At 33.1% G+C, this 26489-nt stretch overlaps 1 protein-coding gene across 1 annotated transcript in view; it reads left to right on the top strand.

Annotated features, from left to right (window-relative positions):
* LOC111044006 (ral GTPase-activating protein subunit alpha-1) overlaps positions 1 to 26489 on the top strand; it is a 90932-nt gene that overhangs the window by 16104 nt on the left and 48339 nt on the right. The window contains exons 6-16 of the mRNA XM_039427085.1: positions 328 to 443; positions 708 to 849; positions 1325 to 1490; positions 2945 to 3106; positions 4072 to 4243; positions 20992 to 21087; positions 22272 to 22373; positions 22898 to 23058; positions 23519 to 23630; positions 24184 to 24306; positions 26212 to 26416. Coding sequence (XP_039283019.1) covers positions 328 to 443; positions 708 to 849; positions 1325 to 1490; positions 2945 to 3106; positions 4072 to 4243; positions 20992 to 21087; positions 22272 to 22373; positions 22898 to 23058; positions 23519 to 23630; positions 24184 to 24306; positions 26212 to 26416 — 1557 coding nt within the window. The remainder of the gene's footprint in view (positions 1 to 327; positions 444 to 707; positions 850 to 1324; positions 1491 to 2944; positions 3107 to 4071; positions 4244 to 20991; positions 21088 to 22271; positions 22374 to 22897; positions 23059 to 23518; positions 23631 to 24183; positions 24307 to 26211; positions 26417 to 26489) is intronic.

Raw genomic sequence — 26489 nt, forward strand, 5'->3', positions numbered from 1 at the left:
TTCAAAAACATAAAACCTGACATATAGAACCTGTAATCTTTGTTATGGCGCAAATTGCAAGTAAATTCGCTTTTTATTACGGTCACACGAGCTTTCATTAGCCTTTCAAATCTCTATCATAGATAGGGGTCATATTGTTTGTCTATTCATTTATCAAATCATCACCATAAAATGCAGAGTCGTCCATACTGATAAATAGTCTAAATGTTGGTTGATATTTAACGTTTTGAATTTCGTTATATTGTTGCCTCCAAATGAATCCTGAATGCGAGCATTGAAAACATGAGTATTGACTTGAGAATTTACTTGATATTTGTTAACTTGCAGGACCCGTGGCTCCAGTGGAACTGCAAGCAATATTCCCGCCACAATCGGGAGAAAAACAACCTGAAGATCCCATGAAATATTTCCTAGAAGCTCTTCTAGAATTCATGGTCACACAGGTAACTTACACTACCATATTATTAAACGTGTGGGTCACCATATTATTGGAATTAGATTAAACATTGAATTCATGGTCACACAGATATTTCATTGGAATTATTAGTTTTTATATTCGAACATATTTTCAACCATTTTAATTAATAGTGTTAATGATAATGCATTTATGATAATATGATTCAACTCGACCCACAAAAGGACAATGTTATACAATATTTATACATTTTCAAAGCTTCAATTAATTATTTGTTTCATTTTTTCCACAGGTCTCAAGAGTGGAATGGAGGGATAAATTTTTCAGACAGCAGAGATGTTTTAAATTTCTGTTTGATCGTTTCAAAGAATACTACCTCCCGCATATATTTCCGTCATTTTCTACTATAACCAGCCTTTACAAACCAGTTCTAGGTAAATGTGTCCGAAATGTATTCTTATTATTTTGTTTTAATGAATTTATAAAATGATTTTTCAATGAATAAAAAATTCTTGTTCTTGGAAATTATGAGCTTAAGAAGTCATGACTAAAGACTGATAGTAATGAACTCATCCATGATATTTCATCAAGTGTAATTATTTCATTCAACGTTTCCTTGAAAAATGAAAAATTATAGATTACTAAGCTTTGCGTTAAAAATTTCAAGTCAAATGTGAATACCAGAACTTACTATAGAGAGCTATTATGATATGGCTTCTTCAGTACTAATATAGCATTATATCTTCATAAAAGTTCGACATTATTGTGAGAAGAATAGTTTCGTTGTGTAATTTAGTCTATAAATAATTTGGAATTGATCAGTATATTCTATCATTTTATTTCTGCTGGAAGATTTCAGCATCTCAGGCTTTAAAAAAATGTATTCATGTTGTGTTATATTTGTTACAGATCTGCCCAATCTACGGTCTCAACCTCCCAGTGAGGATAAGAAACGGTTTACTTTGGATCCATTCATGAATTGCAGGGTGGCTGTTATAAAATGGGTCGCTAATTTTACTCATATTACAAAGACAAATAATAAGGAATTATTTCCTCTCTTTGGTCGCTCTGCTAGGTAATCAGTGGTTTCATTTTTAATTAATAATTTAGAGAACTAGATAATTAAGAATGAGTCACAGAAAACCTTTAAGCACTGAGTAGCTGAATTTTATTTCTGTTTATGGAGGGACGGGTTCAAGGATTCAAAGGTTCAAAGAACCTCACATGTCAACCGAAGCTTATTGTGTGTCTTATTTATGTTAGCTGGTATGCTTTTTAAAAGATTGGTTTCCATCCAATGACAAATAGTTCTTTATCAGTGAATATCAAACATAATGAAATTATTTCTGATATGTCTGATGAGTTTCTCTTTGTTTTTATTGCGGATGATGCCTACATCAGTTTTTATCTCGTGTTTGGGGAGATGACCAAACGCCCTCGCCTACAAGCGGGATTCGAACCCAGGACTAGTTAGTGCTAACAGACTGAAGGCTGCAATGTCTTAGTCGTCTCGGCTTACCTTGTCGGCATTTAATTTCATTCAACTCCCTCATGCCATACGCATGCTTGCTCATTTTGAAAGATATCTAGTAAGTTAAGCGGAGGCTTTCCATTCTGTATTGGATCAGTTGGGACCTTCCCGCAAGGGAGTCTCACCAACAGTCATACAAATATGTTATACAGGATGACCCAGAATGACGGGACTTTTAAAAACGCCATAAAACAAAAGTGGGAAGGGCAAAAATGATTTTATTCAAACTAATGTGAAGTTCAAGACTTGCCATTTGAGAATTATTAATAACATCTATCACTTTTTGACTATTACTTCATTTAAATTGCTTCCTTCTGAACTAATACATTGTTCAAATCTGTGTAGAGTTGTAGACGATTGCTCATTGATCGCTGCAATATCGCATTTTTTAGATTTTGGGACAATTTGGGATTTTTCAGATTTCATTTTGAATTTGTTTTAATTTTTAATTAATTCAAAATATTGATCAAATTGTGAGCGAAATCCACACTGCACGGCAATGAGTGAGTATTTATTGTTTGGTAACCTTGTAATCTCACGATTAGGTTGAGTTTCCTGGTCCCATGGATCTGTCCACCTGCGATTTTCTGTTTGTGGAGCTATCTTAAATGAAACATTTTCACAACTTGACCAATAACTGTGGTTGAATTATAACACACAATTCAGAATGAAATTAACAATATTCCAGTTGAAATGTTGCAGAAATCTCAACACAGATTTAAATAGTGTATTAATGCAGGAGGAAGCCATCTTAAAGAAGTAATTGTCAAAAAGTGATAGATGTTATTAATAATTCTCAAATGGCAAGTCTTGAACTTCACATTAGTTTAAATAAAATCATTTTTACCCTACCCACTTTTGTTTTATGGCGTTTTTAAAAGTTCCCGTTATTCTGGGTCACCCGGTATATACTTCGGTTCAACTTGGTTATTTTAATCCATATGATTGTAATTTATAGAATGTTATCTATTTTATAATGTATTTTATTTATTTATCAGCGTGACTCCGAGTGAGAGCGAGGGAGAACGATCTCCGTTGTCGGACCTGCGCCGTGTCAGTGTGGGTCAGGCGCCTTCTGCTCTGCTAACTGGATCCAGTGTCTCAGCTGATGATAACAGGGACAATGTGTCGCCATTCTCATCTCATGAACCTTCTCAAAGGTGTGTTTCAGTCTTTCTACAACCAGGCAATTTTGTACAATAGTGATAGAAAATTACTTGTAATTCTCTTCAATGTTTCTTTCCATTACGAACTGCTTGTTAATGATCACTTTCAAATACTTGAATTACAAAATAGCTTTCTGATTCTTAGTTTGCTCCACAAACGTGAGTGGAAGCCTTTAATCATAAAAATCAGACTGCTATTTCGTAATATGAGTATTTGAAAGTGATACTTGTAATTGCCACAATTGTGAACTTACAGGCTCTAAGAGAAAAACTAAGTACTTGGAATTGCCAAATCGCTTTTTCTAGGATTCACTATTAGTTTTAATAATTTTTGAATGAGTGGTTGTGATGGAGAAAGTGTAGTAAATGAGCTTCCTTAAAAATGATAACCTAGAAAGTTCATCGAAAGATCACCTGTTTGTTTGTTTCATACTGTAAACTTCACATTATCTCCAATAGTAGCCTATTGGCTACATCGAGATCTGGAGGTACTTGTTGTTCAGTGTTAACCTCTGCAAAACTATTTAGTACGTGATTGTCCATGGTTAAAAATAGGTGTATCCTTTTCGTTGATATCGATGAGTGCAGTACATGGACTTTTGTGTTCAAATTTCAAAATTAGTTTTTCTCAACTATCCTAGTTCACTGTTGGACATGTAGAATTTTGCCCCAGATGTCCAAAGAGTGTTCCCACCATAAAAGAAGAAAGACCATGAGGTTAGTTCTTTTAACTCGTACCTAAGAAATAAAAACAGAAACAAATAGAAAAGTCGATAAATCCAACTACCCTTATGCCGAATCAAGTTTTTGTTTCATCACAGTTATTCAGTTTCGTTGTCACAAAAGTCTTCAGTCTAGTTTGATGACATTTAGTAAGATTAAACATATTTTCTACAGTAGTTGTTAATTTAAGATGAATTATTTTCAACCTTGTTTCATGCTTATTCATTTTATTGCAGCGAGGATCCAAGTTTGACAGCATTCAACATTGTTCGCGAAGTGCTGTACGGCAGTCAGGAGAATGTCAACTTTGTTCATGAAATCTACAGGCAGGCATTCCTTTTGAACTTCGCCTATTCTCCCGCCATTCGCCGGGCGATCACTGTTTACAAGGATTGGATTCATATGAATGTGAGTAGTATTTAAAATAATGATTTATTCATTTATTAGAAAGAACAAATAATTCAATAGTCGGAAAAGAAAAAACAGGCTATTGCCCAAAACTTCTGAATTTTGTCTCAAATTGTCCAAATATTATGTAGGTTATGTCCATTTCAATACATTACATTATTATATTACATTTATTATCTTTTCTACTTGAAAAATCAATGACAGTGACTTCATGATAATTAACAAAGCTGTACAAGTTCAGTACTTGTACATTACTCATATTTAAGAATTAAAATTGTAATTATGGTGTTTTGGAGTGAAAATTAGATTCATAATTTTAGAAAAGTGGAAACAACCTTGATGTTTTGGAACATTTTTTCAATCAAAATTCGGAAGAGACAGTTTTGATCTCAGCCATTTGTCCTCTCGCGATTATATTGTATAATATTAGGATTTGTGGCTCTGTTAATAAATAAATATTGAGAAATTCATAACTCAACTTTTTATCTCTTCACTATAGTAAACGCAAATTAGAGAGGCAAGGTCTATAAATAGACCTTGGAGAGGCGAGTGATGGTGGCACCATCTCTGGCTGAAATTGGTAAATTTCAAGCAATAAGAAAAGTTGTCTGCTTTCTGTTTGTTTACATTTGAAATGTCATCATAATCTGAATTCTCATTAAAAAATCTGGTGTGGCGCACTCTCACAACTTTCCTTGCCGTTATGAAAATTGATTACCTGACGCTAGTGTTCACGCGCATCTCAAGTCTACTATTCAAAGATCTGAGCCAGCTGGTGACAGCAAATAACGCTGGAGACACACGAGGTCTGCTATCTCTTCATAGTGAATTATTTTATAGAATCAACAGTTGCCAACAGTTTGCAATTGAATAATCACATTTTCTCGAATTTCAAGCTTATTTTCAATTTTAGGTGAAAATGTTACTGAACATCAATTGTAGAGATTTTCATGCTCAATCTTTTCCAATTTAAATTGTATCTGAAGCCTGATAATTGGTAATTCATTGTAGAAAAACATCAATTGTAGAGATTTTCATGCTCAATCTTTTCCAATTTAAATTGTATCTGAAGCTTGATAATTATTGGGAATCTAAAATCGAACTTTGCATAGATGGGGCGGAGCTCCTGGAATTTTTACAGATATGGGACTAGTGGCAGTTGATAAAGCTTATCAATGACTATTTTAGGTATAAATTTGATCAAAATCATTGGAGTTGTTTTCGAGAAAATCGCGAAAAACCCTGTTTTTGACAACATTTTCGCCATTTTAGACGCCATCTTGAATTGTATTTGATCTAAATTGTTTGTGTCGGATCCTTATAGTGTAAATACCTTAAGTTCCAAATTTCAAGTTATTCCGTTCAGTATGAGATCGGAAACCGAGTTGTGAGCATTAACATTCGGCATAGCATAACAAGCCATAATCCACTTTTCATGAACAACATCATCAGCAACCTCCTGTCATTGTCACCAACAAACAAAACCATCTTATTTAGAATCATTTTTCGTCTCACTAACGTCTGTGAGACGATTCATCGTCTAAATTGCCTACTGCATATTCAATTTTTCCGTTAATTAATTATTAGAAAAGTTGTAATATATGTTAATATTGTGTATATTGAAAGTATGGGGACGATGGGGGGATGTAAAGGTACCTCCTTGAGAGACATTTATAAGTCCGGTGTCCCTGGAAATGTCTCTAGCACTTTCAATGAAAAAAATAATAGATGACATGGCTGAATCTTCACAATATACTGTACTTTCTAAATGGCCCTTCTCAATAATTTGAAAGTTGTATTCATGAGCGAGGTCTACTGTTCGCAGAACTACTAGTATGTTGTTACTATACTATAGTTTGTGTAAAATAACTTGAGACTTGGGCCTCCATCCGAAGTAATTCAGGGTTGCCAAATCGTGTAAAATTGCAAATTTCCAATTCAACGTAAGAATTGGATGTAGAATATCATCCCCGATATCCTAGTAGTGATAGAAAAGCTTCAGGATTGAAGGATTAAAAGGAAATTTAATTTTTATGATAAAATTGGAAACATCGCGAAGATTTGTTTTTATTTTGATTATCACTTCTCTCAGAATCATGAGGCGACTCATGAATCATAGAATGTCTCCTTTCTATTGGTGTGTAGATCCTTTTTATCCGACTTATAGTTATTTTTCAATTAATGATTATGTTCGTCAATGTCGAGATATTTTAAGCAGAAAACATGAGATTTTCGACATGCTAGAAACTTTTTTGTTTCAAAAGATAAGTAGGTGGTGAAAGCGAGAAAGTTTCCCACAAATAATTATTTTTCCAATTGTCAAACGTACTCGGAAGAGCGTTCGGATGGAGGGCCAAGTCTTAACTTATTTTGCACAAACTATAGAGAATCAATTCAACACAACGATTCCTCATATCTATCTTGTATATATCAAGTTATAACTGAGAATACAATTCAATCAAATCTTATAAATTATTTCACAAAGAAAAAATAATTAAGATAGATTGTAGATAATGAATCTGAAAGAGCTTTAAACTCTTCCTATCCACAATGCAATTCCCTTTAAACTCGATTTATTATTATCGAAAGACTGAAGGAAGGCTACAATGAAAATTTCTTGTTCAAATCATTAACTTTATAATATTACTGTATTCAATTAGTTATTTATGAACAAGCTACTACCTTGGATATTATCAATATTTTCAATCACATAAATAGGTCGGATAAAATAGAATCAAAATTTGAACATTTGTTGCAATACTAATGGAAACAAAATGGAGTCTATACAGTGACGTAATAGAACCAGCCAATCACAATCGTTTTGGGAGTGTTCTTGTTCTCGTCACCTAAAGGAAACTCGCACGAGAATAGTCGACGTTGTAATAGGCTTCCTCCAATAGAATTTTTGAGGGGCTCTTCGACATCTTACAACTTTCTGCTACTCCACTAAGCATACTACTTTCCAAAATTGGATTGTGTTTATTTTTCTTTTGAAATTTATTTATTTATCTATTCAGTCATGTACAATTATTACACTTATGTGAGAAGGCATAACAGGCTTATGCCCAAAACTTTCCCTTCTCAAATTTATACTACATTCCAAATTGAATTGTAGGTTAAGCTACTATCACTTATTAAAATAACAATTTACACTTCAAAAAACGAACAAATCTTCAATCAATAATAGATATCATGAATAACTGAATTTCACCGAATTCTAATATTCTTCCGATTACAAATTTACTGAGACATTTTTACGAAATAGGCCTATGTTTTAATTGTAGAAAACATGCATCTATTAAATAAATCGACTTTGTGAAAATACCTACTTGAGGACTGAAAATTTTGTGTATTAATGAACTACAAGACTTGAGCTATTTCGGACAATGTCTTGGGAGAGGAATAGCACAAGGTTACCTTATTTTTCCTTTCCCTATCATTTTGATCATGTAATTATTGTATAAAATTAATGAATGAATAAAAAATTAGATTTTTAGAAAAAATAGATTTTGGAAGACATGCAACATGAATACTTTTCCAATTTGCATAAGTTGATGAAATTGTTAGCTGACAAGTCTAGTCAAAAAAATTTCAATAATTTATCTTGAATTAAATAGAACACGAATAAATTTCAAGAATCCTGTAAGAATTTCATCATATTCATTTAAGACATTTTATTATTTCTTTGAAGTTTTAAATACACTTAGCAACAACATCAAATTCATCAACAGTATCTCAACTTCACTTCGATGATGAGGTTTATCAATGAACCTGTTCTGGTACCCATCTCTTTCTCGGCTTCCCCACATCTCTTTCTCCAGTAGATCTTTAATAGTGAAGAGCTTCCAGAAGCATTCCTCCCGAAGAAATTATATTCAAATAGAAATTGGTTTTGTGGTCGCGCTTATAAGCTATCGATAAAATAAGTTGAGCTGTATGCGCCTGGTATTCCCGTTGTAAGGGTGACCACTTCAAGGGCTGAACTCCTACAAATACCATAGATTAGTAAATTGGTTCCCAGTGGTTCAGAACCCACCTAAAGCTGTAGGTTAATTATTTTATCATCTTTTATATCATTCATCAATCATCATGCAATCATTAATTCGTATTTCACACGCACAAGCCTAGAGCTCATGTGGGCATCATAGTCAGCAAACAGAAATAGAAATCCAAGATCTTGGGATGAATAAAATTTCAGTGCAGAATAATTTTTTTTATTTTTACATTTCAACAATAACAACAACATGAATTCATTTTCCAAGAATGTCCGTACATGTTTAATGAGTTTGATAAAATATGGTAACTAATGACTAGAAAAGCCAGGCTGAATCGTGAATCGAACCCGAAACTGTCAACAAGGTCGGTGTCAGGTGCTCCAAACCGTGACAATCACTTGAAGAATTTGAAATAGTCCTGTAACCATCCTCGGTGAATTGAGAATCTATATGCAAAATTTCAAGTTAACCAGTCCAGTATTTCAGACGTGATGATGCGTCATTCGTGAATTTCCTATCCAGTATGTGTATGAGTAAAGCCGATTTTTTCCTTTAGTATAGTTGAACCACTTTAGAAATCTCCATGATTCGATATCTCAGAAAAGTATGTAAGTATTGAGTTTAGTATTAGTTGAAAGTATTCAAGCGCTTGTTGTTGGAAGAGGTTCATATGTAGGTGAAGCCTCTCCTTGTTTCCGACAGAAGCAGCCTGTTTTGATGGGTTGTTGCAGAGGTTTAGAGGTATTGGACATCTTGATGAAGATTGTGTTGGTGGCTTGCACGCATTCGTAGTCTCCCATGGTTTTGTTCTCAGGCTCAGCACAGCTGGAAAAAGAGATGAATAAAAAATTAGAAGCAGAAATTTGACATGGTTTGTACCCAAATGAATAGAATGAATGAATGAAATAGAATGATTTCAAACCAAATCTGGAAAGCTAGTAGGATATTATCAGAGTTAATAAGACTTCCAAATTCAACTTTACAATGTCGAAAAAAGCTACTCTCTGCGGTATTCTTAAATGATTGCCAACGTAGGGCCATATTATGCTAACACAACGTTTAATGCTAAACCACTTTCACTTGTAGATATGGTTGCATTTATCATAAAGTGTTCCATACTGGGTTTAAACAAACGGCTGACATTTCTACGTTTGAACCGAGTTTCTACATACGAGCATCAGATTGTCACATTAACATAATGTAATGTGCTACAAGTTTGAACGATCAAGTGTTTCGATTCAGTTTGAACTTGTAACTGTGCAAATGTTTTTGAAATATTAAGCATTATTTGACTTGATCAAAAGATTATTATATATGAAGAAAAATAAAAATTGAAGTATTCAAAAAGGGTACTGAGATTTTTATTTTTCTTTATATTTATATTACAAGTATAATATCAGCCCTATACAGAAAAGAGACAAAAGATTATTCTTTGAAACATCTACACAACTCAGACATTGATTTTCGATCGTACGATATTTTGCTGTCCTTGTAAATTCTATTAGATTAAACAGATGATGTTTGCCAAGTTCTGTTTAATCTGATAGAATGGATGGCAAAATATCGTACGAACGAAAATCGATGTGTGTGTGTGTGTGTGTGTGTGTGTGTGTGTGTGTGTGTGTGTGTGTGTGTGTGCAGGGCTTAAGATGGCCACATTCAACAAAATGTAATGTGTTACAAGTTTGAACCATCAAGTGTTTCTATTTAGTTTGAGCTTGAAACTGTGCAAATGATTTTGAACTCTTGAGAACTATTTGACTTGATCAAGAGATTATTCTTTGAAGCACATTCTGTAGCCTACCGTGTTGGACCGGTCCTCTCTCATCGACATCATTACAATCAACCATTCACAAGTCTCAAGTTGTCATCATCCTCTTTGTTCTTAATATTTTAATCATACTTTTTTCTATCTCATCTCTAACTGAATATAAAATTGTTCCAAGTGGTTTTGACCAATCTACAATACAATTGGCCATATGAATAAAGTTGAGCATTTGCTTATACTTCTGAAATATGAAGCATTTGCTTCATTTTCTGTGAATGAACGTGAGCAAAACCTTTTGCTCATGCTCATCAAAAAAATAGTTTGAGCATTTGCTCAAAAGTAAAAGCTTATACTGAAAATTGAATGAATAAAGTAGAGCATTTTCTCAACTTTTGAAACAAATGCTTCAAAAAAGGTGAGTCTAGTGTAGACAGCTTTTCACCTTTTGCTCATAGTAAAAACTAATTCGTATGAGGAAGAGGAAACAATACCAGATACGATCACAACCAATAGTTGAGAACTGTAAAACTCTTTTTAGATTCAACCATGATATATCACCATTATTCCTACAAAAGAATAAATACAAAAGATTATTTGATTTTAACCTGATATAAAGATACCTCACAAAAGATAAGATCAGAAAATAGGAAATAGGCATTTAAGAAGATGAGAGTGTAGAAGATCATAAGAAGGCTATTGATATTATAAGAGTATGCTAAAGATTATTATAGAGATGACATTTTTTCACGCTATTATTTCAAAATTCTAAACTCAACTAACCTAAAACTCAATTCATAAATAGAAAACAGAGCAGACGACGCAAACACAAGCGGTGTCTCCTACTTGCATATTTAGCGCTTACGTGAGCTATAAAAACAAAGTAAGGGCACAAAGGCCATTCAGCTGATGAAAAATATTTAAAATACATGAGCATTTGCTACAGAGTTTAGGAGCATAAAGTAAGAGTATACGGTAAAGCTTATTCATATAAAAATGAGCAAATGCTTATGCTTCTACCTAATGCTTATGAGCAAAACCTTATGCTCCATGCTCTTGCTCATGAGCATTTGCTCTGGTTTTATTCATATGGGCCATTGTATTCTAGGTACCTTTGTTTTGACAATTTCAAGTCTTTTTCCACTATAGTAGTTTCCTTTAAGATATTTAAATATTACCTTTATACTAATCTAAATAACTTTATTCATTGTTTCAAAACAATGCTTTCTATAAAATAATCCTCAACATAAATCAAAACAGTGGCTTCTTACTCACCTGTATTCATTCACAATTATGCTGATGGATGTTCCTGTGATTCCAATTTCGGTGAGTTTTTCGGTGAACGGGCAAATGGTCCCGTTGCCAGTCAAATTGTACATGGCATACTCCAGAGTTTCGTTTACGCTTTCCGTCAGCTCTACGATCGACGAGTTCGCGGCTGGAAAACTGAAAATGATTGATGGACTCACAAGTAGGATTGATAGAAGAAAAGAGCTGACAGTAATTGGGAACATCGTTGTAACGGAAATATTAGTCACGAAATTACAGTGAGTTTTGGAAAAGTTAGTAAAGTTTGAGAAAGTTATTTCAGAAAAGGTAACACTGTAATGAATATGAAAGGTAGTGATTGGAAGGAAGCTACTCTCAGAATGATCCTCTGCAGAGCTCCCTCCAGTTTCGCAAACGCAATTTGTCATGTGACCTCAACAATACATTCCATCCCTCCTAGGTAAATACACCCCCGTAAGAATCCCACGTTTGTAGATTTGATTAAACCAAATCCGGGTACATTTTACAAACCTTATTTTCGGTTAGTGACACGTCAACTATCAACTCCCAGGAGTGGTGTATCATTGGGGAATATTTCCTGGTAATTCAAAAATAGTAATTAATAATAGTTATCTAAAATAGTATCAACTTCCCACCAGATCTGACCCTTGAAAGCAAATGTAAAACGTAAACAATGACTAAAAAACGTCATCAGATTGGTAATCTAGTATCTAGTTCCGTGGCTATCTGTCATTCGAATAAATTTATCAACATAAATGGCTTGAAAACTATAATATGCACGTGAAAACTCCTCCTCATTTTCCCAATTGGAGTGAAAGCAGTAGGTTTATCACAATAACCGTTTCCTAATCTATCAGTCAACTATCAGACCTTATCTATTTCCAGATCTATAATTTATTTATATCATCATACTCTACGATCAAACTGGGTTTTCATGTCTGGAACACTTCTCTAATAGCAACTATATGATTATATCTTTATTATAATAAATTAAATAGGATATGAACGTCATATATTTGACAAAATAGTAGTATTTTCATGTTATTCACGTCACATGATTATAACCATAGAGAAACAATAGCGTAAGTCTCATGCTATATCCATCGGAATTATATGATAATTTGCTAGATAAATTTGAAAACTTATTCCAGTAGGAGGCTTTCACGCAATCAAAGGATTGTATAATGATCATGTAACAAGTTGAGTCTCTCGAAAATTTGAGAGCATCAGTATATTCTAAGATAGTATGTACTCAAACATGGGAATTTTATATGATTCATTTTTTCAATTAAGATTCTGGGTCCTAGCGTAGAACGAATCGAACTAGAAATATCAGAAAGCAACAATCGACCAGAAAGAGCTTTCATAGAAAGTCAAAAGATCTGGTGTGGCGCACTTACACAACTTTCCTTGCGTAATGAAAATTGATCACCTGACGCTAGTGTTCACGCGCATCTCAAGTTTACTATTCAAAGATCTGAGCCAGCTGGTAACAGGACAATAACGCTGGAGACACACCAGGTCTTCTATCTCTTCATAGTGAATGATTTAATAGAATTAACAGTTGCCAACAGTTTGCAATTGAATAATCACATTTTCTCGAATTTCAAGCTTATTTTCAATTTCAGGTGAAAATGTTACTGAACATCAATTGTAGAGATTTTCATGCTCAATCTTTTCCAATTTAAATTGTATCTGAAGCCTGATAATTGGGAATCTCAAATCAAACTTTGCATAGATGGTGCAGTGCTCCTGAAATTTTTACAGATATGAGACTTATGGCAGTTGATAGAACTTATCAATGACTTTTCTAGGTATGAATTTGATCAAAATCGTTGGAGCCGTTTTTGAGAAAATCACGAAAAACCCTGTTTTTGACAACATTTTTGCCATTTTAGCCGCCATCTTGAATTGTATTTGATCGAAAATGTTCGTGTCGGATCCTTATAGTGTAGAGACCTTAAGTTCCAAATTTCAAGTAATTCCGTTCATTGGTAGGTGAGATATCGTGTACTCAGACATAAATTAAATTGTCAGTCAATTGTTAAAAATTTGACTGGTGACAGAGGTTTATTTATTTATTCATTTCTTTATTTATTCTTTTTATGTTATATATTTATTGTATAGATGTTTAGGTACTTCAGGAAATTATATTTTATTTGTTTTTTTAAGGTTTTATTATTATTATTTCTTTTTTGTTTTTTGCTATTGCTCTAATTCTGTTTGTGTGAAATTACAAAAAGACTTTTTTTTAGTTACCAAAATCAAGTGACTGTCTCGTTCATATTATAATGTACAATAACAATGGTGTAGAACTTCAATCACAGCTGTTAAGCTACTGAAGTTCTTTTCTTTTTTTTCCATCATGATACTGTTTCTTTATAATGATTGCATTGTAAAAATATATTGTAAAATATGTCAGTGTTGTGAATAAATTTCAATATCAATTTCAAAAAAAAATTTCAATTTCACATACACTCATACATACACACACACACACACACACACACACACACACACACACACACACACACACACACACACACACACACACACACACACACACACATACATACCAATACCCAAAACCCACTTTTTTGGACTAGGGGATCTTGAAACGTATAGAAATTTGGAAATTGGGGTACCTACCTTAATTTTTTCGGAAAGCAATACTTTCCTTACCTATGGTAATAGGGCAAGGAAAGTAAAAAACCGCAGACCAACCTCCATCCAGAAAGTTACCTTTTCGTATCTAGTGCAGTTATCTTTGAAGATTAGGCAATTTTTATTCTTTTCAATATGAAAGATCCTCGGATTTACAATAAGTTATGAGTAAATCTTGCCCACAATAAATATAAGTAGAAAATTGGCTCTCATTTTTTAGAATAGAAATTGTGCCGCTCTAAAATGTGCTGCATTGAATGAATGGTATCGATGGAATGATGAAGGAATGCTATCGTTCTATTTTTTGACGTTCTAAATCATACTGTATTTATTGACCGAGCGAAGTGAGGTCTAAGATTCAAGTCGACGGTTTGGCATTTCTCTTAATGTTTAAATGTTTGAATGTTTATTACTTTCCTTGCCCTATTACCATACGTAAGGAAAGTATTGCTTTCCGAAAAAAATTAAGGTATCCCAATTTCGTCGATTGCCCAAAACTGTCCCTTCTCAAATTTATACTACATTCCAAATTGAATCGTAGGTTAAGCTACTATCACTTATTAAAATAACAATTTACACTTCAAAAAACGAACAAATCTTCAATCAATAATAGATATCATGAATAACTGAATTTCACAGAATTCTAATATTCTTCCGATTACAAATTTACTGAGACATTTTTACGAAATAGGCCTATGTTTTAATTGTAGAAAACATGCATCTATTAAATAAATCGACTTTGTGAAAATACCTACTTGAGGACTGAAAATTTTGTGTATTAATGAACTACAAGACTTGAGCTATTTCGGACAATGTCTTGGGAGAGGAATAGCACAAGGTTACCTTATTTTTCCTTTCCCTATCATTTTGATCATGTAATTATTGTATAAAATTAATGAATGAATAAAAAATTAGATTTTTAGAAAAAATAGATTTTGGAAGACATGCAACATGAATACTTTTCCAATTTGCATAAGTTGATGAAATTGTTAGCTGACAAGTCTAGTCAAAAACATTTCAATAATTTATCTTGAATTAAATAGAACACGAATAAATTTCAAGAATCCTGTAAGAATTTCATCATATTCATTTAAGACATTTTATTATTTCTTTGAAGTTTTAAATACACTTAACAACAACATCAAATTCATCAACAGTATCTCAACTTCACTTCGATGATGAGGTTTATCAATGAACCTGTTCTGGTACCCATCTCTTTCTCGGCTTCCCCACATCTCTTTCTCCAGTAGATCTTTAATAGTGAAGAGCTTCCAGAAGCATTCCTCCCGAAGAAATTATATTCAAATAGAAATTGGTTTTGTGGTCGCGCTTATAAGCTATCGATAAAATAAGTTGAGCTGTATGCGCCTGGTATTCCCGTTGTAAGGGTTACCACTTCAAGGGCTGAACTCCTACAAATACCATAGATTAGTAAATTGGTTCCCAGTGGTTCAGAACCCACCTAAAGCTGTAGGTTAATTATTTTATCATCTTTTATATCATTCATCAATCATCATGCAATCATTAATTCGTATTTCACATGCACAAGCCTAGAGCTCATGTGGGCATCATAGTCAGCAAACAGAAATAGAAATCCAAGATCTTAGGATGAATAAATTTTCAGTGCAGAATAATTTTTTTTATTTTTACATTTCAACAATAACAACAACATGAATTCATTTTCCAAGAATGTCCGTACAAGTTTAATGAGTTTGATAAAATATGGTAACTAATGACTAGAAAAGACAGGCTGAATCGTGAATCGAACCCGAAACTGTCAACAAGGTCGGTGTCAGGTGCTCCAAACCGTGACAATCACTTGAAGAATTTGAAATAATCCTATAACCATCCTCGGTGAATTGAGAATCTATATGCAAAATTTCAAGTTAACCAGTCCAGTATTTCAGACGTGATGATGCGTCATTCGTGAATTACCTATCCCGTATGTGTATGAGAAAGCCGATTTTTTCCTTTAGTATAGTTGAACCACTTTAGAAATCTCCATGATTCGATATCTCAGAAAAGTATGCAAGTATTGAGTTTAGTATTAGTTGAAAATATTCAAGCGCTTGTTGTTGGAAGAGGTTCATTTGTAGGTGAAGCCTCTCCTTGTTTCCGACAGAAGCAGCCTGTTTTGATGGGTTGTTGCAGAGGTTTAGAGGTATTGGACATCTTGATGAAGATTGTGTTGGTGGCTTGCACGCATTCGTAGTATCCCATGGTTTTGTTCTCAGGCTCAGCACAGCTGGAAAAAAAAAGATGAATAAAAAATTAGAAGCAGAAATTTGACATGGTTTGTACCCAAATGAATAGAATGAATGAATGAAATAGAATGATTTCAAACCAAATCTGGAAAGCTAGTAGATTGAGAATATTATCAGAGTTAATAAGACTTCCAAATTCAACTTTACAATGTCGAAAAAAGCTACTCTCTGCGGTATTCTTAAATGATTGCCAACGTAGGGCCATATTATGCTAACACAACGTTTAACGCTAAACCACGTTCACTTGTAGATATTGTTGCATTTATCATAATGTGTTCAATACGGGGTTTAAACAAACGGCTGACATTTTTTCTACGTTTGAACCGAGTTTCTACATACGAGCATTAGATTGTCACATTAACATAATGTAATGTGCTACAAGTTTGAACGATCAAGTGTTTCGATTCAGTTTGAACTTGAAACTGTGCAAATGTTTTTGAAATATTAAGCATTATTTGACTTGATCAAAAGATTATTATATATAAAGAAAAAGAAAATTGAAGTATTCAAAAAAGGTACTGAGATTTTTATTTTTCTTTATATTTATATTACAAGTATAATATCAGCCCTATACAGAAAAGAGACAAAAGATTATTCTTTGAAACATCTACACAACTCAGACATTGATTTTCGATCGTACGATATTTTGCTGTCCTTGTAAATTCTATTAGATTAAACAGATGATGTTTGCCAAGTTCTGTTTAATCTGATAGAATGGATGGCAAAATATCGTACGAACGAAAATCGATGTGTGTGTGTGTGTGTGTGTGTGTGTGGTGTGTGTGTGTGTGTGTGTGTGTGTGTGTGGTGTGTGGTGTGTGTGTGTGTGTGTGTGTGTGTGTGTGTGTGTGTGGTGTGTGTGTGTGTGTGTGGTGTGTGTGTGCGTGTGTGTGTGTGTGTGTGTGTGTGTGTGTGTGTGTGTGTGTGTGTGTGTGTGTGTGTGTGTGTGCAGGGCTTAAGATGGCCACATTCAACACAAAATGTAATGTGTTACAAGTTTGAACCATCAAGTGTTTTTATTTAGTTTGAGCTTGAAACTGTGCAAATGATTTTGAATTCTTGAGAACTATTTGACTTGATCAAGAGATTATTCTTTGAAGCACATTCTGTAGCCTACCGTGTTGGACCGGTCCTCTCTCATCGACATCATTACAATCAACCACTCACAAGTCTCAAGTTGTCATCATCCTCTTAGTTCTTAATATTTTAATCATACTTTTTCCAACTCATCTCTAACTGCATCTAAAATTGTCCCAAGTGGTTTTGACCAATGTACAATACAATGTATTCTAGGTACCTTTGTTTTGACAATCTCAAGTATTTTTCCACTTAGTAGTTTATTTTAAAATATTTTAATATTACCTTTATACTAATCCAAATAACTTTATAAAATGTACAATACAATGTATTCTAGGTACCTTTGTTTTGACAATATTAAGTCTTTTTTCCACTATAGTAATTTCCTTTAAAATATTTAAATATTACCTTTATACTAATCCAAATAACTTTATTCAATGTACAATAAAATGTATTCTAGGTACCTTTACTTTACCCAACTTTATTCATTGTTTCAAAACAATGCTTTCTATAAAATAATCCTCAACATAAATCAAAACAGTGGATTCTTACTCACCTGTATTCATTCACAATTATGCTGATGGATGTTCCCGTGATTCCAATTTCGGTGTGTTTTTCGGTGAACGGGCAAATGGTCCCGTTGCCAGTCAAATTGTACATGGCATACTCCGTAGTTTCATTTACGCTTTCCGTCAGCTCTACGATCGACGAGTTCGCGGCTGGAAAACTGAAAATGATTGATGGACTCACAAGTAGGATTGATAGAAGAAAAGAGCTGACAGTAATTGGGAACATCGTTGTAACGGAAATATTAGTCACGAAATTACAGTGAGTTTTGGAAAAGTTAGTAAAGTTTGAGAAAGTTGTTTCAGAAAAGGTAACACTGTAATGAATATGAAAGGTAGTGATTGGAAGGAAGCTACTCTCAGAATGTTCCTCTGCAGAGCTCCCTCCAGTTTCGCAAACGCAATTTGTCATGTGACCTCAACAATACATTCCATCCCTCCTAGGTAAATACACCCCCGTAAGAATCCCACGTTTGTAGATTTGATTAAACCAAATCCGGGTACATTTTACAAACCTTATTTTCGGTTAGTGACACGTCAACTATCAACTCCCAGGAGTGGTGTATCATTGGGGAATATTTCCTGGTAATTAAAAAATAGTAATTAATAATAATTATCTAAAATAGTATCAACTTCCCACCACATCTTCTGACCCTTGAAAGCGAATGTAAAACGTAAACAATGACTAAAAAACGTCAACAGATTGGTAATCTAGTATCTAGCTCCGTGGTTATCTGTCATTCGAATAAATTCATCAACATAAATGGCTTGAAAACTATAATATACACGTGAACTCCTCCTCATTTTCCCAATTGGGGTGAAAGGAGTGGGTTTATCACAATAACCGTTTCCTAATCTATCAGTCAACTATCAGACCTTATCTATTTCCAGATCTATAATTTATTTATATCATCATACTCTACGATCAAACTGGGTTTTCATGCCTGGAACACTTCTCTAATAGCAACTATTATATTTTTATTATAATAAATTAAATAGGATATGAACGTCATATATTCGACAAAATAGTAGTATTATCATGTTATTCACGTCACTTGATTATAACCATAGAGAAACAATAGCGTAAAAAACTTACGCTGTTGTTTCTCTATGTTATAGCGTACGTCTCATGCTATATCCATCGGAATTATATGATAATTTGCTAGATATATTTGAAAACTTATTCCAATAGGAGGCTTTCACGCAATCAAAGGATTGTATAATGATCATGTAACAAGTTGAGTCTCTCGAAAATTTGAGAGCATCAGTATATTCTAAGATAGTATGTACTCAGACATGGGAATTTTATATGATTCATTTTTGCAATTAAGATTCTGGGTTCTAGCGTAGAACGAATCGAACTAGAAATATCAGAAAGCAACAATCGACCAGAGAGAACTGTCATAGAAAGTCAAAAGATCTGGTGTGGCGCACTTACACAACTTTCCTTGCCGTTATGAAAATTGATCACCTGACGCTAGTGTTCACGCGCATCTCAAGTTTACTATTCAAAGATCTGAGCCAGCTGGTTACAGGACAATAACGCTGGAGACACACCAGGTCTTCTATCTCTTCATAGTGAATGATTTAATAGAATCAGCAGTTTGCAATTGAATAATCACATTTTCTCGAATTTAAAGCTTATTTTCAATTTTAGGTGAAAATGTGACTGAACATTAATAATTGTAGAAATTTTCATGCTCAATCTTTTCCACTTGAAATTTTTTTGTTTAAAATGTATCTGAAACCTGATAATTGATAATCTGAAATCAAACTTTGCATAGATGGGACTTGTGGCTATTGATAGATCTCATCAATGACTATTTTAGGTATAAATTTGATCAAAATCGTTGAAGCCGTTTTTGAAAAAAATCTAGAAAACCCCTGTTTTTTGACTATATTTTCGCCATTTCGAAATGCATTTGATCAAAATTGTTCGTGTCGGATCCTTCAAGTGTAAGGACCTTAAGTTCCAAATTTCAAGTCATTCCGTTAATTGGGAGATGAGATATCGTGTACACAGACACACATACACACACACACATACAGACCAATACCCAAAAACTACTTTTTTCGACTCAGGGGACCTTGAAACGTATAGAAATATGGAAATTGGGGTACCTTAATTTGTTTCGGAAAGCAATACTTTCCTCACCTTTTCCTCATCTTGTCTAGGGTAAGGAAAGTAAAAATATGTTTATTCAAGATTTTTCAAATTCAGTCATACATTTATGTAAATTTTACATTTTCACATTTAAGTAAATAAATATACCAAAAATAAGAAACGATTAGCATGTTATCCAAAATACCAGCCAACGAATATTCCTCATTACAAATAAAATTCGAAACAGGAACTTCATCATAGCTGTAGTTGTGGCGGCCATTGTTGTTACAACTTTTGCCGACAGATAGCGCTGTCGGTGGAGAACTGTGATTACAAGCCAGCTTTTTCTATTTACTTTTTAGATTATGTTGTAACACATTGTTTGGTCACGTACGTTTTAAAAAAAAAATTTTTTGCAGTTTTTATAAAAATGTAGGTGGAGGAAAAATGTTGTGTAAATCACGAGTGAAAAATGTCTTTTCTCCCTCAGGAAAATTGTTGCCCTCGGCTTCGCCTCGTGCTTCAAACTTTTCCCTCAGGGAGAAAAAACAGTACTTTTCACTCTAGGTATACAAATAAATATTGTTCTTCTTTAAAACATAAATAAAACCTGATTTTAAAATTGCCATATGATTGTCAGATCTCCAATATTTAGAATAACACATGCAATTTAAAGCATGAAATTTACCAATTTCACTCAGAGATGGTGCCACCATCACCCGCCTCTCAAGGTTGCCTTTCCAATTTGCGTTTACTATAGTGAATGAAAAACATATTAATTCAAGTTTACTAAAGTCTTGAGCAATTTTCAATCATCCAAGTTCAATATAGCCTTTTATTATTTTTTCAAATTACATCAATGTATCCCGAGCACGGTGTAAATCTTTTCCAATTATACTGTGTCAGATTACCTTCAAATACTTGATTTTCATTCCTATGTTAGCTGAATTGTTATCAGTTCAAATTCAGACTGTATGATTGGCTATATTTATTTTGAATTTATTCAAATGATCTATGTTTCAGGTAGTTGAAGTTCCACCCTTCATGTTGGAACCATTGGACGGTCACAGGTCGGGTCCATCATCTTCTGAGTACAATAGCATGGAATCTTCAAGTCAGGTGGGTGATAATTTCTCAAAAAAAATTAACTTATGTCAAATCAATTTGTAACCAATTTTGTTATTTTTAGAATACCGAATGACAATTTTCTCTATCGTTACCCATCGGCTTTACATTCAGTCTTACTGTTTTTATTCATCCATTGAAACATAAAACAAAATTTCAGACATATTTCATTGCTGTAGATGATAACCTGTCAGTCATTTCTTAAACTTTAACTTTATTCAAATTGTTTCCATATTACACATATATGACAGTTACTACAAATTGAAGCAATCATTATACAATAATACCTTATCCTATACCAATATACCTTATTTGTTTCTTATTTTATTGAGGGAATATACCATCATGTATGTGGAAAGAAAAAATATATATAATAATGTGAACAATAACTGCTCACAAAGTGCTTCATGAAGTCCTTCTACGTGAGCAGGAGTTGAGGTTTAATCGGATAGAGGAGGAGAAAAAAGTATATACATACACACACACACACACACACACACACACACACACACACACACACACACACACACACACACACACACACACACACACACACACACACACCATCATCAAATAATTTTGACTTCTGTTACTGTTTTTGGTTATATTTAACCAAATGAAGCATTAGAATATTGTCTCATCATCATACATCTGCAGTTTACAAAATAGGACAAAATGTTCACAATTAATACAATTAATTTTTATCGATGCTTTATAGATTGATAGATAAAATTACTAATTCTTAGTTATTCTCAATCTTAAATCATTATTTGATTGTCAACGAATCGTCAATTCAAACTCATGATGAAACATTAAAATATTGTCTAATAATATCACGCATTTATTGAAAAGTTACATATATTATTTGTTTCAAGACCTATACTGTCATCTTCATTGACAGTCTGAGGATGAAACCATAGGTGTTGAAATGTTTTAATAACTTTTCAATAAATGTGTGATATTATTAGACAGTATTCTTGCATTCTATCATAAGTTTGAATAATTGATGATTCGTTGACAATTCAAATAATGAATAGCTAAGAATTAGTAATTTTATCTATCAATCTATAAAGAAGTAATTCTCTAGTATTTGTATTAATTGTGAACATTTTGTCCTATTTTGAAAACTAGAAATGTATGATGATGATGATGGAATTAAGACTTTAATAATTTTTCAGAGCACCAATATGAGTGACGAAGGGAGAGTATTAAGGTTGCGGAACGACTCCTACATTGGTGCGATACAAAAAGAAAATTTGTCGGTTCGGGCCGGCATGCAGGTTTGTAGACTACAATTTTTACTTCAATTTCATACCACTCATTCTCATTAATTTAATTCAATTATTTTAATTCAATTAAATTATCATTTACAGACTAAACTTGAAATTTAAACTATAAATTGAATAATACTCTTTTCTAAGGTTTGATTAACGATATATTTATTATTATTGTAATCTTTGAGTAAAAGATAATGTAGTTGATTATACATTAGAAGCTGTAACCAGATCTATTCTATTCAGATGTCTAAAATTGAATTGGTAGAACATTTATATAAACAATATTCTGTTGCACTTTACGTTGAATTAGTAACTTGATTCAATTGAAAAAACAATTTGAATTCAACTTAACATGTGTACATGTTTGTTTTCAACTGTCGCAAAATAATAAGTTGGTACAGGAACATATTTGAACAAAATTCTGTTGCACTTTACGTTGATTTTTGTAACTTGACAGATTTAATAAACCAATTTAATTCAACTTGGAGCCTACTAATTAATCAAATTTTGATTTCCTATCGTTTCAGAATGTGTTACAAGTATTCATCACTCATGCAGCCAACGTATTTCTGCTAGAAGTTAGTGCTGAATATCCGGTGCTTCTTGATGAGCAAGTGGATATCTGTAAACGAGTTCTCAACATTTATCGATACATGGTTATGCACACTCACATGGAGGCCAGAACTTGGTATGATCATTTTTATTCTTTTATAATTTATTGTACAAAAATGTATTCTATATTATACTATTTATAATGAACACATTTTTAACGTATTTTCCATTATCTATTTATTGTATATACTCTTATCATTTGCTGAATTCTTATTGATATATTGTGCCGAAAAGCTATAATATACCTGAACTTGTTTTGACAATTTCTTCTCGAAAACAATTTTCAATCCGAATAGCTATTGCTAATTACAATAATTAATTGTATTTGTTTTAATATTCTTCAAATGTTACCAAATTCAATTCATTTTTCCGTAATTGTTTTGTATTTATGTATCTTGACAATTATCTTTTTGCATTTTTTTCGCTTTTTGTAGCCTATTCAAATAGGATAACCCATCCTCGGGTAATGATACTCTTCGACGATTTTCAACGTAAACCTGTTTTTCATTTTTCTATAGAATGTTTTTGATTTGCAGGGAGCAGCTATTGCTTGTTTTACTAAGAATCACGTCCCTAATTTTAACGAAAACGCCTCCACGACGTAAAGAAGAGACTCTTGGTGGCCGATTAGCCCCTGCTATTTTCCAGGTTTGTTTTAAATTAGGTAGTTATTTTAAAAAAAGAATTTATCCTATTTAAATCAATTATGCCAGTAATAATATTGTAATATTATACGAATAGCATGAATTCGTAATTTCAATATAGCTATTCATTTCTGCAACTTTCTATTAACTTTATTCAAATTCTAAGTTTGAATTGGAATTGTAAGAAGTTGCTAAATAAATTTTGGTTTAGCTAAAGGAATCCACGCAAGTGATTGGACTTCCTTGCCGAGGGACCATACATTTTTATCACGTATGATCAAATTTAATGAAACCGTTCACTTTTGGCTTGAGAAGTTCTGTTCGTATTTCAAAATGTAAACTATGTTTCTGTGCTTGGGGGCTGAATTATTCAACAGCTTCATTAGTATGGGTTACCTTGTTTCTCGTATTACATCTGTATAGATCAATAATTTATTATTCTATTTATTTATTTGCAGATGATCTTAAAACTTGAATCAGTTTTCAGAATCCTATAGAATTTTTGCTGTGTGTACTAATACCGTAATACAATTCTCCATGGAATTTTCATTTTTCAGACGTTGATTGTTACTTGGATCAAAGCAAACCTGAATGTTGTGATCAGCTCTGATTTATGGGAGCGATTTCTGGATGTGTTGAGTTCATTGACTCAATGGGAGGAACTTATCAGGGAATGGGCGGTAAGTGATGACTGTCCTCATCTATTGTCTTATTTGCCTAGAATCTTTTTGCGTTATCGAATTTGAAACCCCATTTATTCTTATAGTCTTTTTTACTAAGATTACAGTTTTGCAAATTTTATCCTCTCATAATCAATCATCATAATCATAATCAATAATATCAATCAGTCCATCGTCATATTTCCTACCTGATATGATGAGAATAAACGACTTGTTGAAAAGTAAATTGAAAATCATCAAGACTAGGCTAGTACTAAACTGTTTGTATATGATTGACTTTTCTTAAAATCATAGAAATATGATTCAAGTAATCCGTTATACCATAGCCACCTCTAATACAAGGCCCAGGCCTACGATATTGCAACGTCGCAGTGTAGGCCTATAGTGAGGTCCACGTTATAATGACAGTGGATAAAGATAGAAGAATAGCGATGCCGATTCTCTGCATTAATTAATCATATTTCTACACTGTCAAAAACATAATTGGCACCATTGTGGACCTAGAAAAGGATAGAGCCACCGGCTTTGTCGAATGATAGACAAGGAAAGCAAAACCAAAGTTGATCAAATACTGTCATTATAACGTGGAACTCACTATAGAATCCAATACATGATTGGTGAAAAAGATTTAAAAAAATACCAGCTGATCTTTTTCACCAATCATGTATTAGATTCTAGGCCTACGCTGCGACATTGCAATATCGTAGGCCGGGGCCTTGTATTAGAGGTGGTTATGGTTATACGCAATTAATTTTCATTTAAAAAACAGTTTTAGAAACTCTTGTCAAATTACTTCAAAGTGGTTCAGTTTCTTAATATTTCCAATAAAATTTCAAGCAATTTGAAACTACTTTTAGTATATTTCAAGTCACATAATAGCATTTTAAAATAAATTGAAAGTCTTATTAAATCGCGTCAAATATTGAGAAACTGTTCAACTGTAGTGTAATTCTAGCAGATAATTTGAAGGAAAATCGATCATGTATAACGGCACACCTGAATCAAATTCCAATTTATATTTCTCAATATTCTCATTGAATTGAATTCAATTCAATTCAAATTCATTTTATTTCCAGAAAGTACATTTTACAATATATTCCCTGAAAATTACTCCCTCTAATATGGAACAAGTCCGTGTTTAGAGGAGGAATCATTACAACATTAGACACAATACAAGAAAGAAAATGTTGACTTTTTACTGCTGTAGTTTACAAGCATAAGCTATTCAAACATATTTACATACAACAATACTAACACATAAAACAATTGAAAGAAATATAATCTCAAATTCTTAGCCAATAATAATAGAAATAGATTCAATAAACAAAAACTGATTGCTTCCTTTCTTTTGTCATAGTTTGTTCTGGAAACATTACCGATGTACTCAATGCACTCATTTACACATTTTGAAAACAATAATTTCTACAATAGGCTATATAATTATTAACATGAGTAGAAGAATAAGAATCATTTCTCATAACATATGATCCTATGGTACTTATTCAGGATCAATACTAAACTGAATTCAAAAACAATGCCAATTCTGAGCTAATGTCAGTAGAAAAAAGGAATTTTTTAAGCTCTAACTTGAAGCATTACTGATTGATTTTTTGTCTTAATTCTGGCGGCCATTTATTGAATAATAGAAATGTTGGGCCAGATAATAGAAATGTTGCTACCCTGTGGTCGTTTCCCTTCTTACTGAATATACTGAATATATTCCAGTGAATCAAACTCCCATTTATATTTTTAAAACAGATAAGAAACTGTCTCTAGTTTGTTGTTAGAGTGACAGACATAACATGATGACAATGTCTTAAATCCGAAACTATTCTCTCTGGTTTCTTGTCAACACATCCATTGATATGACTGGCATTCCTATTTGTAAAATGTAAAATGTTGCAGAAAACACTTGAAACGCTGACGCGGGTCCTGGCCCGACACGTGTACAACCTAGAACTGACCGATCTGCCGCTGGACCGGCTGAGCGAGCAGAAGTCGAAGAAGCAGAAGCGCATTGGTTCGGTGATGCGTGGATCGCAGGGCAGCCAGGCTCGTAGGGAGAGCGAATCGCCCCAGCAAACCAAAATACAAACTGATGTGTCTGTTGGTGAGTATTCACACTGACTGATCATCAATAATGATGTTTTAGAAAAAAAAACATCAAGGTATGAATAGAATAG

This window comes from Nilaparvata lugens, chromosome 4, assembly GCF_014356525.2.
Source record: "Nilaparvata lugens isolate BPH chromosome 4, ASM1435652v1, whole genome shotgun sequence".
NCBI classification, from domain to species: domain Eukaryota; kingdom Metazoa; phylum Arthropoda; class Insecta; order Hemiptera; family Delphacidae; genus Nilaparvata; species Nilaparvata lugens.